The sequence below is a fragment of the Silurus meridionalis genome, chromosome 6, assembly GCF_014805685.1.
Source record: "Silurus meridionalis isolate SWU-2019-XX chromosome 6, ASM1480568v1, whole genome shotgun sequence".
In the NCBI taxonomy this organism is placed as follows: domain Eukaryota; kingdom Metazoa; phylum Chordata; class Actinopteri; order Siluriformes; family Siluridae; genus Silurus; species Silurus meridionalis.
In genome coordinates, this window is record NC_060889.1 from 18,332,644 (window position 1) to 18,352,402 (window position 19,759).

Here is a 19,759-nt window from a genome sequence, read left to right on the forward strand (position 1 = left end):
TTTTGGATCCGTGAATTATTAACCTGTTCCCTCATGGAACTGGAAGGGACATTAAAGATCTGGGGGTGGGGTCTTATAGTACACCTGCTCAATTACTGATGTGTGGCGATCAAATGTACACCCGGTCTATTAATGTATTACTTTTAACATTTCCTCATGGCCAGTGTATTTTATTGCCATAACATTTAATTAACTAGGTGGTGCACCATTAGTTCAGTGTACAGTTTTTACTTTGGTAATGTATTTTATATATATATATATATTTATTTATATATTTTGATCTTCTGAGTATTTTGATTTAAGATTATTAATATACAAGGTACAATTCTTGTGTTGTGAAGTCCTCATTCGCACTCTTTTTATCCTTTTAGGACTTTTCACAGTAGAAAATGTTTTCATTTCATTTGTGTTTAGTTTGTCTTGAAAAAAAGAAGGGAAAGCAGACCAGGATAGTTGGTAGCAGGGCTGCAGGAACTAATTGGAAGCTGGAAAAAAAAGGGAGCTGGAAGAGATTTTGATTATCGACTGGTTGGACTGTATTATGAAGCACATGGTTTAATATTCCACCTCACTCGCACTAAAAACATGTTTGATGGTAAAGATGCAGAGCAATACAACAGTGAAGATGATTCGCTTATGTGATGAACATCTTAGTGACCTGTGTATTTAATTAAACCTAGTAGAAAATGTATATTTTCACTAAGATGATTTTCATTACATAAGCAGTCACAGATCCTGATTTGTTCATTTACGAAAAGATAGATTTCACCGTAAAGGCAAAAGAATTATCCAGGAGCTCTGTCACCAACCCAAAACCTTATTTGGAATGTTCATACAAATCTTTACTGTTTTATTGCTCTGCATCGTTACCATCAAACGTGTTTTAAAAGCAATTTACCAGGGTTCAAGCACCTAAGAAAAAAAAACAAAACATTGAACATTGAGTTTAATTCCGATTGGCCACCGTTAACTTTGTGTAATAGGTGTTTTTTTTAAAAAAGGTGAAGGTCCTCAAAGACTCTTGTGGCACACTGGACAGACACTGCGTACCAGGTTTCAGGTCGACTGGACGAACTGTTGCGTGGTTATAGCGACCTTACCTTGTTTAGCTACGCATTTTTTTTTTATTTGACCAAAGATTAAGCTCATACACACATGTACCAAGGTGGGTGAAGATCAACATGAGTTATAGCCATTTTAGTAAAAGTGGCCCTGCAAATTTTGAAAAGTTTTGGCAACCCTTTGCAAAGATGAGTTGAAATTGTAACATTTTTGTAAATAATTATTGATATTCACTGCCCAGAGAACATTTCTGCACTGGTTCGGTTGGTGGAAATAAATGACTTTGTAGCGCGAAACCGTCAATAGGCATTTTCTTTGTTTAGACACAAGGATTGCAAAGATATAAAACTTTTAAGTAAACAATAAACGGTGTAAAAACTATGGCCAAAAAATATTGTGAATTTTATTTTTTTTTTTACAGTAGCGCCCCCTTTGGCCAATTGAGTTGAGCTCCCCAAATTGAGTCTCTAGGTCTTAAGGTTTGGTCTACATGATCAGTTATAGGGTATTATAATAATAATAATAATAATAATAAGTCCTTACAATTTTGAGTAAAAGACAGGAGGTGGAGCAGGAGGTAGCAGAGCTGAAGATGTTGAGGTTTTTGTTGGGAGTTACGATGATGGACAGGATTAAAAGGTTTTGATCTCGCTGTCTGGGAAAAAATTTATCTAGAAATTCGAGGCCCATTCCTTACAAATATCACTAGATCACTAACCATACCAGTCAAAATCACAGCCTCTTTGCTTTATTTATTTTCCTTTTATCTCTTGTAGAATTAAATAAGTGGAATCTGATTTTGAAAAAGGACAAAGAAGTGTTTTAAAATACACATTTGTATTGATCTCATCATGAAAGGCAATAAATATCAGATGAAACAGTGAACTGTTGTTGCATTTACATATGTACATTTCTGCAAAAGAAATAATTTTGGCTGTACTATAACACATACATAGTCCACACTTTCAGAATCCTTCACTACTGAAAGTTCTGCTTTCATAAATATAAAAGCTTACAAAAGTAGTCTTTCATGAAAATAAATATGGCTAACGATGTAAGATCACATTTACTTGCTGAGCACAGAAAAGTGCTTCACTCTGTTGCTTCTTCATAGTGTTTTATGAAAAGTCCTTCCTCACATCAAGGCACCCCTTGAAATCTTGAGCCTCATTTAGTTAACCAAAGATTTTCACTAGAGAATTTTTTTTTAGGTCAACTGTTATCATTAGCCCAAGTTCAGTCAACCTGCATACATAACATCACAGCGTTTAGTGCTAATAAAACTTTAGGAAAAATCTGCATGAAAAAGTGCCATTTCTCCACATACAACTTGGGGATATGAGTATTCATGGTGAAAGTCAGTCTTATGCTCACTTCGATTCAACGGAAGCTTTTTTTTTGGAGGAATCAAGATGTAAGTCGCTATAAAAGGTTGAAGAGCGGATGATGTGCTTAACATCGTGTTTTAAATTAGAAACATGATCAGTTAAGACCAAAATTAGACAACAGGGACATGTTTACATGTATTTGGTTTATCACTTAGAATTTGGAGAATATAGCTCTCCCCATAAGAGTGTACCTGGTCAAAGCGTTGCTTTTATTGAAAAGTGTTCACATTTTGGGAACGAAGACCAACCATTTTTTGTCCTCTATGACGTATAAGGCCGTTCACATGGTTACTTACTACAGCTGTGTACAGCTTTGCTCTCCCAGGCTTTGTGCATCATCATCATCAAGTTGGGGAGTGCTGTATATTGCAGCTTTACGACTAAACATCATTCTTAAATTCTCATCACAGTAGTATGGACTTGCATAGACTATAAAAAGGCACAGAGAAAAGTCCAGAAAGTAACAGCCCATACACTCGATGCTACCAATATGCTTGGCAGAATATATCCATATTAAATATTCTGTTTATATACAGCATGACCTGTAAACAAATAGGAGTCTGTTTCGAACTTCATTTAAAAATCCTTCATAATTTAAAAAAAAAAAAAAAAAAAATCCGTCCCTCAAGATTTTGTCAATGAAATGTATATATGGAAAAATATATCTTTTTTTTTTTTTTTTGGCCATATGTGGTGTTCGTTCATCAGGTTCATGTGACATTCTTACTCGTACTCCTCCCCTGCAGTGGCTGCCTCCAAGGCAGCGAGTGCCTCCGCCACCATAGAGTCCGTGACGCTCACAACGTCCTCTTTGTCTTTTTCCTTTGATCCGGCTTTCTGGGAATATGACGAGTCTTCGTCTCTTACGAGCTTTGTGTCGCCAGAGGAGAGGCTGGTGCTGCTTGTATGGATGTCCACTGATATGACGCTCTCCTCGTCTGCCGTGTCCCCTGCTCCCTGCCTTCTTTCCTCTTCTTGGTCTGTTCTGCACAAGTAGCCATCGGACCCGTTTCCCAGGCCCGAGTCTCGGAAACTCTCCGTTTGTTTATCGGCTTCCGTGCCCAAGGGTAAAACGCTAGGAAGGACCCTCCATCTGGCTGCAAAATATATAGGCTAGCGTTGCCCCCTGCTGTCTGGGGAACGTTCGATCTAGCCTGGTTTATGTGATTGTTTTCAATGTCAGATTTGCTCAGGTTGCTGTTGCTGGTGTAGCCCAAATTGTGGAAGCCTTGTTTTTTCCTATCATCTGACAGATGGCATTGGTAGGAAGACACTAAAGAATTCGTCGTGGGATCCTGCTTCAGTCCATTGACTTCTACAGGGTCTGTAGGGTCATAGATGTAACTACAAGATAATCAGAGAGATGCATAAAGAACACTGCATTATACAGAGATCAAGTCTTCTTTCAGAACAAGTATAAGTCACAATGTATAGTATTATATTTAGAAATGATAATTATATATAGAGAAAAAAGATGACAAAACCCATAGTGCTGCAAACAAAAGCTGGGATATTTGCTTCTTTTACAACTTGATAAGTCATGCCAGTCAATTTGACTGCGCACTAAATTTGCATTGGGTACGCAAACGCGCTCTCTGACGCAGTAATGTGTTGAGTCCACTATTGTGCTCTGCTCTGTGAATACATCTCTCTTTACCTCAATTAGCCTATTATCTAGAATCTTAAGTAATCATGATGCTGGATTACTTTCAAAAGCCTAAAAACATTTTAGTATCAAACAAGAAACAACCCACAAAGGACGATGGTTTTCCACCTGTTAGCAGCCTGGTGAGAGCCTGAGAGATGAGGAACTGTGTGTGTAGCTGAAGGGAGCTGAGTGTATTTATGGATAGTGATAAGAGCTGTCAGACATTTCCTGCAAATATCTTTCTGCCCAGAAAGCCCACAAAACCACCCGGGGATAGAGAGTTGAGGAGGAGACAGATTACTCCCCCGGGCTACACACAGCAAGCCAGTGGTGAAAACACTAAACTTGGCCAATGTCAATCTGTTGATCTTCATGCATATGCATTCATGCGTTGTATTTGTTTTTGTCTGCAGTCCTTTTAATTTGTAACCTGGGCTTTAATACTTTAATAATCTCTTATACTGGCTGGTGTCTGTGTGGAAAGGTTCGCTGACTTCTGTTGCAGATGTCGGCAATTTTTTAGTTTACCCAGTTGACTGAGAGGTTTAAATGTCTATCTGCACTGGCCTTACATGAAAATGACATGATCGTATCGTTTCCATGTCACTTTCCAAATGTCATTTGCTTTCAGTCTTGAAGCGGCTCTAGTGCAGCCCACCTGCAAATGTCTGTTTTGAAAACACAAGGTCAAAACGAACTTCTGTTTGTAAGAGAAATACACAAGATGCTGGCCAAACGTCTGTTAAGTGCTAGAACAAGCCCGAAGTTGCCCTTTAAGAACCTGATGTCAACATAATAATGGCATGTATATGAACTCTCGAAGTTGTCAGAGTAATCAACCATGTTGCCATTTCAGTTTCACTTGCAATAAGGCAGAGTATGATTTCCATTCCGCACATAAGTAATAAAGATTATAAGGATTTACAGAATATGCCCAAACCCACAGATATTGTAATAAAAAATACCAAAACCCACAAGTAATCAGAGTGTAGTGAAATATTACTTGACTGGTAACGCAAAAATAGACATTTAATATGAATGACTAAGGGGAATTCGTTTAAACAAAAAAATGGAACAAAGTTTGTGTGTGCTGGGTCACGTTTGTATGCTATTTGCATGAGGCAATCCATTTAACCAGCTCAAGCTAAGCTCAAAAGTGTGATACTGAGCATTGTGTCTGCCTTCCACCAATACCTATAATTTTCAGCAAAACTCTAGAATTCACAGCAGGAACAACTTTTTAGGGTAAAGCATCATAAATGCAATTAACATTGGTGGCTACTGGGTGTGTAGTGTTTAGCCTGGAGTCCCACCTAAACACACTGTGTGACCACCTGATATATTAAATTCACAAGTAAAACAACCAAGTGTCCAGCCTAACTATATACATACATAAACCACTACCTGTGTATCTAATCTGCATATATTCATACTAGTGTTGGGAAGATCGGATCATTTTAGTGACTTTATTTTGATGAAAGTGATTCAAAGAACAAAAATCTTTTTTGAGTAATTTTGTTCCTAATCTCCTTCATAACGTATATGGAAGTCACGTGACAAAAGGACGAACAACTTGGATCAAAGGACTCATGAGATGAACTACTCAATTCTATTTTCTGTTCACAACCTATAAAGTGTTAAGTGTTCAGCCTGTCTATATTCATACATTAACCACTACCTCGGTGTTCAGCCTGACTATATTCATACATGAACCACTACCTCGGTGTTCAGCCTGGCTATGCTCATACATAAACCACTACCTCGGTGTTCAGCCTGGCTATACTCATACATAAACCACTACCTCGGTGTTCAGCCTGGCTATACTCATACATAAACCACTACCTCTGTGTTCAGCATGGCTATATTCATACATAAACACCTACCTCGGTGTTTAGCCTGGCTAAATTCATACATAAACCACTACCTCAGTGTTTAGCCTGGCTATACTCATACATAAACCACTACCTCAGTGTTTAACCTGGCTACAGTACATCCGAAAGTATTCAGAGCGCTTCACTTTTTCCACGTTTTTTTATGTTACAGCCCAGACAATGTGAAAGATGTTTGAAATTTTTGCAAATGTATTAAAATAAAAATTAAAAAAGCACATGTACATAAGTATTCACAGCCTTTGCCATGACACTCAAGATTGAGCTCAGGTGCATCCTTTTTTCACTGATCATCCTTGAGATGATGAACTTGATTTAAGTCCACCTGTGGTAAATTCAACTGACTGAACATGATTTGGAAAGGCACACACCTGTCTATATAAGGTCCCACAGTTGAGTGCATGTCAGAGCACAAACCAAGTCATGAAGTCCAAGGAATTTGTATGTAGACCTCTGAGACAGGAGTGTAATCAAGGCACAGATCTGAGGAAGGGTACAGAAAAATGTCTGCAGCATTGAAGGTCCCAATAAGCACAGTGGCCTCCATCATCCGTAAATAGAATATTTGAACCACCATAATTCTTCCTAGAGCGGGCCTCCTGGCCAAACTGAGCAATCGGGGGTGAAGGGCCTTAGTCAGGGCGAAGACCAAGAACCTGATGGTCACTTTGAAAGAGCTCCAGTGTTTCTCTGTGGAGAGAGGACAAGCTTCCAGAGAAACAACCATTTCTGTAGCACTCCACTAGTCAGGCCTGGGTTGTAGAGTGGCCAGACAGTAGCCACTCTTTAGTAAAAGGCACATGACAGCCCACCTGAAGTCTGGAAGAAAACCAGGTACTGCTCATCACCTTTCCAATACCATCCCTACAGTGAAGCATGGTGGTGGCAGCATCATGATGTGGGGACGTTTTTCACCAACAGAAACTGGGAGACTAGTCAGGATTGAGGGCAATGTACAGAGACATCTTTGATGAAAACCTGCTCCAGAGCGCTCTGGACCTCATACTGGGGCAACAGTTTATCTTCCAACAGGACAATGACCCTAAGCACGCAGCCAAGATAACGTGGCGACACTGTGAATGTCTTTAAGATCCCAGACTTGAACCCAATTGAACATTTTTGGAGAGATCTGAAAATGGCTGTGCCCCCCCTTTTGAACTTGATGGAGCTTAAGAGGTTTTGCAAAGAAGAATGGGGGAAACTGCCAAAAAATAGGTGTGCCAAGCTTGAAGCATCATAAAAATCTCCAAAATACACTGTAATTAGTGCCAAAGGTGCTTCAATAAAAAAGGTTTTGAGCAAAGGCTGTGAATACTTATGTGCATGTGATTTTTATTTTTAATAAATTTGAAAGGGGTTTGGATTGTATTTTTTGTGGAAAATAATGAAATGAATCCACTTTGGAATAAGGCTGTAACATACCACAAAATGTGAAGTGCGGAAAGTGAAGCGCTGTGAATACTTTCCGGATGCACTGTACATTTTCACACAACGCACTACCTAATAGGTAAGGCTGGATGAAAGAGTTGAAGGTAGTTTATCCTTTGAGTTTGAAGACACAATTTTCCTTTTCAGCAAAGGTGCCTTTCACAACATATTTCTTTCTTCAGAAAGGCATCGCCATCTGGTTGCTCTTCATAATCTTTTAAAGAGCATCAACAATGCCAGCGACATTCAGCAGTCGTGAGGATGTTTAGATGAAGTCTTTACACGTCAACACTTCTTTCTGTCTTCCTGACAGAAGAGATCCCAGAGGAATATGGAACAGAGTAAAAGGCAATGTGGTAGATATTCGGATCCCTTTAGCATGGCTGATTTGTTGGCTGACAACAACCAATATTTAGAGTAATAACAGCGCTTCAAAGCCTTTTCTTCCTCCACTCGACTCTCTGACAGACTTGACATTTATAAACTCAGTCAGCTATTGTCACTTGGCAGTAGTGAGGATCAGTAATTCTGTTTTTTGTTTCTTCATTCTTACCTTTTTATCATGCTACAGCAACTGCACCCCATCTGGACAGCTGGATAGCAGGGCTGGACAAAAAAAGGGACATAGCAAAGAAAACATCTGTTAGGTTCAAGCTGCTTTCATTGTTCATTTTAAAGCTAATAGATAAGAACATGTGGCAAGGATGGCAAATAATAAAATTTAAAAAAAAAAAACAGATGTCAGAGCAAGAGTAAGCACATAGCTATTATATATTTCCTGCTCTGGAATGCCAATAGCAGAAATAGACAGTGATCACCATTGCATCTCCGCATAAACAGATATGACAGCACTACAAGACTACTTCTGACAACCACACTATCTAAATCCCTCCTAGGCAGAATTCATGAAGACAAGTCCCACCCAATGCATCTGACCTTTCCGCCACAGTATTTTTATGCCCGGAGAAATGGATGGGAGGGGAAAAAACATCAAGTGACATCCATAATGCTTTCACCATTCTCAGTCTGAGGCAGTGCCATCCAATATGGATTTGACATATGGCCCTGCCAGGTTTGTGGCAGGGCTCGAATCTCTTGAGTGCCGAGAGACAAACTTGCATGTGTGACATTATGGATGGCTCTGTATCCTCTCTGCGTGGTTATAGTGTGCTGCATCGGTGCAGATGTGCTGACCTTTTTTTTCTTTTACAGTCAGGCTATGCCATTTCTCCTGCTCTTTGTGGACAAATAAAAAGTAAATAATTGATGGAGTAGTCTGTGAAAGGCTCTGATAGAGCAAGGACATTGCTGGGCTTTTCGTCCTTGCTTGTTTCCTTCATCCTGATGTGTGGTGAAAAAACAGGATTGTGCCTTGTCATTCTTATGTCTACATTCATAACCTCAGAACATGGTTATGGTTTAATATTTTGAAACTAAGGAAAGTACCATAGCTTGGAGACCTGTGAATTAAAAAATAAATAAATAAAATAATCGTGAACCCAAGATAGAAAAAAAAATCCATCTTGCTCAAGCCTTTAGAAAGACAAACAAATGACAGAAACATACCAAAATATTGTGACTAGGTCATGATTTAACTCCAGACTTTGCCATACATCCAGTTAAAATGGCTGCATTAGCACATGTCTGATTGGCTGTAGTATAAGCACATTATTACAGGAGGATTACAATAGCAGCTGCGCACCTTCTCATCTGCGGCCAGACAGTGCATCATGCTGGCCATAAAACAGTGCCGGGCATCTTTCATTCTACAAAGCACTATAGAACCCTGTATGAAACATACATGCTCTGGATTTGTTTGAAGCAGATAGAGATCATGAGTCAGTGTGAAAATACATCCAGGTAAAATGGCTGGTCGATGTGTTACAAGGATGTGGACCAGTTTTACATCTTTCTCTTGCGATTCTATTTACCTGCATTATAGAATAACTGAAACCAGTTACAATAAAATATGAATAATATCAGGCAAGATCTTATGATGTGAACAACATGGAATTTTTCTTCAGTACCAACATCATACACAGCTCACAGAGAGTCAGGATAAAGAAAGAGATGAAAGAGAGCTTAAAAAGCTTAATGGAGACTATTTAATCTGAGAAATGTGGTATTCCAGCAGACTATTACACCATAAAGATATATAATATTATAACAACATTTGGTCATGTCATGCTATTTCAATATAGATTAATCAAAATACACTAAGGACTGTGAGTGACGGAACTAAAGAGCCAATGCTCCAGGTATTGCCAGGTCGTTCTAGTTGTTTATACAACCAGATGACTTAGATAGATTAGGAGATTAAGGATAAAATCATTAAAGGTTGTGTACCATCTTCAGGAGCCGTCTAGAAATCTCCATTTTGGAGAAAGAGAGAGAGAGAGAGAGCTCAAAGTGCTGCAAATTGAAATATCTTGCCTATTGCATTGGCAGCTCTTCCTCAATTGAAATGAACAAGAAAGAGAGAATTTCTCATTACGGCAGAATGTCAGTCTCTTGGGTCTCTCTGTTCTAGATTACTGAAAGGATTAAATGCTTTTTTTTCCTCTCTCACCTGGACATGCGATGAGATAAATATGAAGCCTGCTTAAAATGCACAAATTGTTTGGTTCGTATTGAAATACGATCTGAATACCAGCTTGGATTGTTGGGATAAAGTCATTTAAGGGACAAGGCAATCATATGGCAAATCTCTGTCAAACAATGAAAGAACATGAGCACGCACTAACACACACACACACACACACACACACACACACACACACACACACACACACACAAAATCACTAGCACACCGGAGGATTAGCAAAGGCCACAATAAACAAATCCCATAGGAGCTCTGGTTTCATTTTCTTCCTACTGTGTTCTTAGTAGACTAAAAAAACCATGATGACAAGGTCTGTGTTACCAACTAGTGTGTTAATAACTAGAATATGCTCATGGAAGATTGCATGACTTCTGCTATAGTCTTGATTATACGAATAATAGCAAATGCTTCCTTAACCCCATCAATAATCAGCCAATCATGTGACTGAAAGGCAATGCATACAATCATGCAGATAAGAGTTTATTGCACTTAACAAATAACAATGGGAAAAATTAGATCTTTGTGACTTTAACGATTGCATGGTCATTTGTGCCAGACGTGCTGGTTTGAGTATTTCAGAAACTAATAATCTGGGACACCAGTCTCGAGTTTAAACAGAATGGGTCCACAGATAATACATATCCAGCGAGTGAAATGTTTGCAGAAGGTGACACCAGAGAAGAATATCTAGACTGATTCAAGCTAACAGAAAGAATCCAATAACCTTAAAGCAGGTGGGCTGTGTCAGAAGAACACACTGGGATCTACTCCTGTCAATCAAGAGCAGGATTACACTGAGGTTTTACCCTGAGGTAAATAGGCATTGGTTCACTGAAACTGGGCAATCGAAAATAGCCCAGATGACAGATCAGACATACTTTACTTCATTTGAATTCTTATGATTTCAAAATCTTTACTTTTATCTTCTTTTTAAAATAAGCAATTAGGCAGCAGCTCACATAATAGCGTTGTAATCAATATTTACACACAATATTCACAATAATTACATTTTAAAGCCACAACATTGCTAAAGTTTTCTGCCGTAGCAAAGACTTCAGACGTTGGTAAATTCGCTAAGAAGATCTGGTGAGGGAAGAACTGTTTAATGATGCTATAACATAAGTGGTTTGATATTAGAGGAATGAAGCAGTGTTTTAATAAGAGAATAATCTGGAAGTAGGTAACATCATCACACTGTCTCGCTTTTCATTACTTTCCCATAGCAACACACAGTGTTTTTTTCCTTAATAACTGACTCTACTGCACTAGGATGCTGCCCTCTCCCCTTTATTTTACTGTATGCTTGCTACTGTATAGTATAAGAAGTAACAAAAGGTCAATTCATGTGATCAAGGATTATTTTAGACATTCATGTGGAAGGCTCTGGGGTATAAATGTGTCTCAATTCTGCTGAAAAATAAAATAAAGCATATTTTGTGTGAATTGACTAAACATGTTGTGTTCTTTGTTGACACTGTACAGTGGAAACATGCAAAACTTCTTTGACGTGCACCAAAACTTCTTTAACCTTATAGTGTTACATTTTCATGTGCTGTTTTTTTTTCCATCAGATAAACCCTGGAACTTTTTTTTACAACATCTAGAGTAAAGAGCAAGTAGTCTAGTGGTCTAGTCAGTTGCTTGTTATTCTTCATTAACTGTGGAAGAAAAGTATTTACAATATGAAATTGACTTACATATGAATATGAGTTACATATAAGAATCTGATACAATTGAAAGACCCATGGAATTAGTGTAAAGTTTGCTATAAGCTGAATTAAGTGAGTAATAGTTGGATACATGTATCGTTATGACTGAAAATTGGGGTGTAAAGGTACGCAAAAAAGGTACGTGCCTATTTCGGTACGGTTAGGGGTAAGAAATGCAAAACATAAAATTGCTTGTCGTTTTTTTTTATTCACTGAGTTTATTATTATTAACATTTGTGATCATTAACATTCGAACAGATTAAATTTTTTAAACATTTTAAATAAAATGACTGCTTAGTTAAATATATTAAATATTATGATAATTTATAAACAATGAAATAAAACAAATCAAATGAATACAATGCAATTTTTAATTTATTGATTAAACTGAGTAATCAATGAAATTGGCAACATTTTTTACATTTGATAGACCCCATTTAGGTTATACAGATGTGTAAGTGTGTGCGTTTTACATTTAATATTTAATTTCCTAAAGATGTGATCTACTTAACTGTCCTGCTTATTTCAGCACACATACAAATGCCTTCATTCCTTCCATCCTTCAATCATTCCCTCGCTCGATATGTTGAATTGTCAGGATTTTCTCCTTTTATAAGAAATTCTTGAAGCTGGACATAAAACGCTAAAGAATCCAGACAAACTAAACAAACTTGCGGTCCGCCATTAAATACGTTCCTGAGGGAACTCAAATTTTAACTATGTTCAGCACGTATAAAGGATTGCATTCGGTAGACGTGTGTACCGAAATGAAAGCCTTGTACCGAAAAGTTTCAAATACATTTACCATTACAGCCCTACTAAAAATATGTATAAAGTCTAAAAACATTTTTAAATGATTTAACTGCACAAGTCAGCTGCTTGTGTGAAAACATGTTGTGCATAAACTACACAGAGACTACACGGTCTCTGAGCTGTATTCTGACTGTCCCCTATGACTGAAAAAGTTGTGCTAGAAAATTTCAAGTACCACGAATATAACACTTTTAAGACTTTGGGAATAAGTCTGCAGTTTCTTACCCTCTTCTCTTGTGTTTCTCAAATGTTCGTTTGCCTATACACCATCATGTGACAAGGCAACAGCTAGCCATTTATATTTTATGTATGTGTGCAACATTGAGCCATAATTTCAATGACAGTAGCAAGAGATGTTTTCACTTCTACGCAATTTAAATACAATGCTTTGAAGCAATTGTATCTATAAACAAAAGAAATAGTTCCTACATGCAGCTATTTTACATTTGGTGATTAAAAAAGAAATTATTTTGCCCTGTCATATACTGTAGGACGATGTGTATAAAAACTATAAAAAGGAAACTAAGCATGGAAGGAAGTAGCAATAGAAAGATCATTTTTGCCTCTGCAGGCAGACCTAGAAAAATCAGCTTGCTTTTATAATCCACCAAAAACAAAACCTGGCACATAACCTAAATCAAACACTTCTTTTCACACTGTCTCTACACACCCACACTAGACACACTCCGAGCAATCTGTAGCTTGCTAATGCGAATATATGATAGAAATAAAATGCTATTCCTTATATGATCGAGCTATAACCGTTTTTCTTTAAAAAAAAAAAAAAAAATTCCTGTCTGATTCAGTCTCTTCTTTGGCCCATCCCCCAATCTCACCAGAGTTTACTTTATCTTTGTCGTTCTATGCTCCACTCTGTGTATATATATCTTTCCTTGTACCGTGAGCCGATATTAATTAGGATTGAGGGTAGTCTATGGCTCCTGGCTGCAACTCAATTCAGTGATCTGAAGCTTTATAAATCAAACAGGTGCATAAGGCAGATATGATGTTTGTTTCCCTGGTGTTAGTTGCTATAGTGAATGTTTCATGATGGTGCATATTACAAAATCTCTTGGGAAGGACCACGCCAGCTAATTGGATGATAAACATACACAAAACAAAGGGCGATCATTAGCAAAGCTTTGTGTAAGCATCAGCAAATTTGATATACAAAAGGGATCGCTGACTTTAACCGTAAACATTAAGGTTGATGAGTCTAAACTAGTTCTGAGTCAAAACACATGTCAAAGTGTTGAACAAACAGACGTGTCTCACATCGTGTTGGAACCTGACATAGATGATACACTAAGTCTTTTTTTAGCCTAAATCGTCAGGTATTCCTATATAACTGTCTATGATGATGTTTTTTGTTTATCCACTGTTTACTGTCGTAGTAGAACTGGAGTCTGTTCAGGGAACACCAGGTAGGAGGAGGGGAATACACTTTGAATGAAAAGCCACTTATTCACACCTAGAGATCAATTTAAATTTGCAAAACCACTGACTGGCAGGTTTTCAACATTTGGCCTAAGGCTGGAAGATACAGGAGAACCATGAGGAAACCGATGCAGACACAGAGAGGACTTGAAAAAAGCAGAGGAACTCAACATAGACAGTAACCCAAGCTCAGTATTAAACTCTGAAATGGCAATACTACAATCAACTAAACACCTTTCGATTTAATACTTTACAAACATTACATTTTTAGGTGGTAGGTCTCTAAACTTTAATAGATGAAAGATATATAGACTAGTTGTTAACAATTCTGCTGTTATCCCAATGTGATAAATCCATCTACGTCTGTGGTCCTTGCTGCTCGACTTCCTTGTTGACTTTTTAGCTCTAACACAAAAGGATTTTCTCGGGCCAGCATGTAAATGAAAGTCGTTGCCTGGCCTTCATTTGTTTGGTATTTGCATACTGGTTGTAGCGTCACAGTTAGCACAATTCAACAACATGCAATTAAATAGGTCTATTTATAATTTATGAACGACGGTGGTTATTAGGAGTCTCACTATTTTGCTTGCAGCAGAATACCGCAAGTTACAGGGACCAGGTGAACAATACAGACAGCTTTATGTCATGCATAGATGATGTCATAAGACATGGCAATATATCTGTTTACCTCCCAAGCTCACACTATGAGTAGAGAGGCATTTTAAAAGTAAGACCACAAGTGTTAATAAAGCTTGTATGCAAAATACTACACACTTTCGACATTAGCAAGATTAATCTGAAAGAAAGGGGTGTAGATGAACAAAGAGGAATATGTGCCTGTATTTGAGTAGTCACTCTAGTTCTCTATTTTCGTCGTTACTTTTACCAACTTTTTTAAATTAAACTCATTACTAAGTTCAGTGTGTTATGAAACATTTATGACAGTCCAGGAAAACAAACATATATATATATATATATATATATATATATATATATATATATATATATATATATATATATATATATATATATGTTGCCATGGATATAGTGTACAAAAGATCACATTATGTAAAAAGCCAGTATGGTGGAATAAACAGTGTGTCTGCCTAAAAACTTAAAGATTTCAACATAGAAAGCAACCAAACACAAAGACAGAAGCCTAATCAATGCGGTTTGTGATCAGGTCTTGACTGTCAAAATGTCTGCAGTTCTCTTGTGCCACGGTCTGTAATAAAACCTTTAAACCTAATTTTCTCCCCTTTTTCACTTTTTGAAGTCAATCAAACTCCAGAAAGAAACAAAGAGAAACGTCACGGGCCTTAAGGACACATCAAAGCCTGTTCTGTACTCTGTAGACAAAGTGTTATTAGAAAGCTCACCCTAATGGCACGAAAAGCTGGTTTATCATGCTATTAAAATCCAGGCTACACCCGTACACAAAGCATGTAGAATGTGAAGGTTTGCAGAAAGACAATAACAGCAATGCACAAGCCTAATTCCACTTTCATGAGGAGTTAGTGCAGTCGCTGGGCTCATGGTGACCACACCTCATTACCTATGAGACCGTCAACAAAGCCTCCAATGGTAAACATCCTGACAAACTGCTCTCACCTGGTTAGCCCACTCACTGTACAAACACAGCCTTTCATCATCATCATCATCATCATCATCATCATCATTAGCTATATCACTGAGTAATCATATATATACACACACACATACATATATATATATATATATATATATATATATATATATATATATATATATATAGATAGATAGATAGATAGATAGATAGATAGATAGATAGATAGATAGATAGATAGATAGATAGATAGATAGATAGATAGATAGCTATACATACATTGCTATTGCTATTACAGTATATAGGAAGCCTATAATAATATATATAATATAATAGGGCAGTAGTAATGAGTGAATAGTTCAGTACAAGTGTAGTCTGATACTGCAGGATTTCTCCAGCCTGCACCTGTTCCCTGAACCACCAGCAACCATTTATACAACATTTAGAACCCCTTCTCGCCCACCTGAATAAATTCGAACTGCTTTATTAGCTCATAAACCGATTTATATCCAGTTCACCAGGTAAACAGTGGTCTCAAATAGCAAGTTATAATATTTAGACGACGGTGGAAACGAAACCATAATGTGTTCACCTGCGCAAGGTTTAACGCCACAAACTAATTCTGCATTAGGAAATACTTTCTATTTTTTATTTGAATTATTGAATGTTTTTATTTATTTTGGAAGCAACATTTACGAGAAAAGTGAAACTTTTTTGAACAACCGCGTTTGAACGCGTAAGAGAGTAAAAGAGTTAAACGTGCGCGCAAAACAGGTGAGGAAGTTGTTGTGAAATCGTTATGCATGTTCACATTTAAGGTGAATTCTTTTTTTTTTTTTTTTCGCTTTTTCTTTTGTTGTTGTTTGCGTTTTCAGATCATTCCAGGGGAAGACCCTTAAAAGTCTGTAAGCAGCCATTACACACATAAAAGCCTTTACCTGTTATAGGGCTGAAGGTGTGGCAAGTGTTTGCCGGAGGTGCCGTATTTTCACTGATCACTCCAGTATTCATTTATTTCCTCCAAACTGTAGTCTCCCTGGTAGAAAAAAGAGACGTGAAGTAGTCCAGATGGGTTCTTCTAGAACGAACGAGCATGGCAGTTTAGTTTGTTGAGGGCAGCTATGGGCGTCTGACTGTGTGTGTGTGTGTGTGTGTGTGTGTGTGTGTGTTTCTCCTTTGCTTGCAGGAGGGACGGTCCCGGTGTGTCAACTCTCCTGTTGCGCCTATTTGACTTTCAGATAGGAGTCAAGTCCTCTCTCTTCTCTTCTTTCTCTCTTTCTCTCTCTCTCATTCTCTCTCTCTCTCTCTCTCTCTCTCTCTCTCATTCTCTCTCTCTCTCCTTTCTCAGACCTGGCTAGCTGCAGGCTTTGGAGAGAGAAAAAAAACAAAAAACTTTCACGTGGCACTTTAATGACAATTCATGTGATGGTAGGAGTTTGTAGACAGAACAAGGCGTTATTTAAGCAAAAAAACAAAAACAAACAAAAATCCTCGAGTTAAGCTCGTTCACATACCCTACATAGCTACTGGTATTGCAGCAGATTTTTCATTAGAGCAAATATTTGTTCAAAAAAAGACAAATTCCATAACATTTTTCACAGTCAAAAATGAAAACACACTCTTTCAACCTCTAAAAGTTTTATGGGGTGCCAACAATTGCACACGTTATCAAAAGCAGTTTTTGCCAGTCGGACTACAATTTTGGACTGAGGGAGTAAAGCGGAGTACTGAGAGAAAACCCTACAAGTGTTCCTGCCTACTGCTCAATTTTTTAAAACAATATAGAATCTCAATTCTTACAAGTCTTAAGATTGTTATTGGCCTATTATGGATACACCTATCATTAATGCTTAAAAATAGCTTAATGTGACAAGGTGCCAGCTGTCAAATAAGTGCCTGGGCTGGTTAATCTCGTAGTCTTTTACAAAGTATTGTCTAGTTCCTTATTACTGAAGAATTTAATACATGTTTGTGCTTTGTGTGTGTGTGTGTGTGTGTGTGTGTGTGTGTGTGAGAGAGAGAGAGAGAGAGAGAGAGAGAGAGAGAGAGAGAGAGAGAGAGAGAGAGACAACAACGTACAATAAGTAATGTGATTCCATCCTGCCAGAGCTACACAGCTGCAAAAGATGGTGTACCAGCCTGATCAGCCCTACCTGTGTTTTAGCAGCTGATTAATAATTAGACTACATGCTAGAATAAACCTTTAAATGTATGTCCTTTTAACCTTTTGTTGTCCCATCATGGACAGGTTTGTGGACACCTGAACATTTGTGGCTTTCCCAAACTGTTGCCACAAACTTTAAAGCAAATTCTTGTCCAGTATGTAATATGTGTCTTTGTACAAATACCCTTAACTGTAACAAAAATGTCTACCATATTCCAGCATGACAATGCTCCTGTACACCAAGTGAGGTCAATGGAGACAACAATTTACCATGGTTGATATTGCAGAGTGGTCTTCACAAATAAACTTTATTCCTTTAAGATGAGATAGAATGCTGACTGCACCCCAGGCCTTCTCGCCGAACATCAGTGATTCTCTTGTGGCTAGATGGGCAAAACAAAAAATAAGCACACTTTAATATCTTTTGGAAGGCCTTCCAAGAACAGCAAAAGGAGAGTAAATTTAAAATGGGAGATACATACTATATGAGAATAACTGTCAAGGTGAGCGCAAACCTTTGCCTTATAGAATGGTAATTATATAAGGCACTGCTAGCCTGGGTGTTCTTCGTAACTTTAGTATATTTGTCTTTACCCTTTAACTACTCTGCTTATTACATTGCCACACCCAATGCAATGCCACTAACATTTCAGCATCACCTTCGAGCCAAGATTAGTGTGGAAAGTATGAATATATAAATGTAAGCATAACCTAGGTGAGTGTATATTGGGCCATTATACCCACCCTCAGGGCAACACTGACAATATTAATACAAATGCTTCTCTTGATGGGGTAATATTCAGTTATTCTGAGTATTCACTTTAATTATTAAAGGTACTAAAAAAGAAAAAAAAAGCAATAATGCTAACTAATGATTAACTATGTCACAGTAAACAAATGTAAACAGCCATACAACATAGGCCTGATCTTTGGAAAATTATAAGGATATCAGGAAAAGGGTATTGTAATGAATGAACAATAAAAACAACAAAATCCACAATGTTGAGTTTAAAAAAGGTAAAGTAAAAAAAAAGATTTTAGATTGTTAATGAATAAAGTAAGCTATAGTTCATGGGGCCTTTTCTTAGTTCTTGTATTGATCTATACATCAATACATTTTAAAAGTGTATTCATAATAAAAGTGCAATTAAAAATAACTTGAGAAAAGAAAGAAGAACGGTCAGATTGGCAGGTATAAATGCACATTCAGGTATATAAGACTTTATTTAACATAGTAAGCAAAACAATGACGTAACCCAAAAACAGAGTCAAGGTGCAGGTATGATCAGATGGCAATACTGAAAAACAAAGCACAACATAGACTAGAGCAGGCAAGAGCAAGCTGAAGAAATTAAACCCAATATCAAAAACTATGATAGCTATTAGAATTTATGTAATGACTGGCTGAAAGGCACACAGTATGTATACATCACAAGTGACTGTGAAGTGAAGGTGCATAAATACTGTGCAAGTGATTATGTTCAGGTGAGTGCAATCAATGGTTGGTTGAACGTGAACATGAGTGTCCATCATGGCTCTGAGTTGTATTCTGTGGCTGCCATGTTTGTAGTCCGCACCATGTTCTGGGAATTGGAGTTTGACTCTGATGTCACTGTTGACTTGACAACTAACTACAGATATGTTTATAAAGACCTGTGTAAGAAGTAAACAAAATATTATAGTGAAGTGTTTTCCTTTTTTTTTCCAAGTACATTACCGGCCACTGTGTGCCAGTGCGCAGGGCAGAACTCATATCATTTCTATCCTCTCAACCTGACCCTTGTTCATACCTACATTTCATACTCGTGTAACAACTTGTTTCTCATTCGTTTTACAGGAGTTAATGAATAATTTATTGTAGTTACTGAATAATGATTATTTAAAATGCAAAGCTGAATCACAAACTGACTTAACTAAAAAAGACAAAAGGGGACAATTCTATACAAACTGAAATATTCAGGGGGTTAATAAGTTAAAACTAAAGTTGTCTGTTGTTCTCCTATTCGAACTTGCTATTGTACCAGGTACAGCATC

General features: G+C 37.5%; 1 protein-coding gene across 1 annotated transcript; it reads right to left on the minus strand.

The window, feature by feature from the left end:
- Positions 1–1,880: 1,880 nt before the first annotated feature.
- On the minus strand, positions 1,881–16,837 carry zgc:194930 (uncharacterized protein LOC557813 homolog). The gene is given in 4 exon segments (XM_046852663.1): positions 1,881–3,394; positions 3,397–3,794; positions 7,969–8,021; positions 16,500–16,837. Coding segments are annotated over 3 exon segments (630 nt in total). The 5' UTR covers positions 7,980–8,021; positions 16,500–16,837; the 3' UTR covers positions 1,881–3,173.
- Between the last annotated feature and the right edge of the window lie 2,922 nt (positions 16,838–19,759).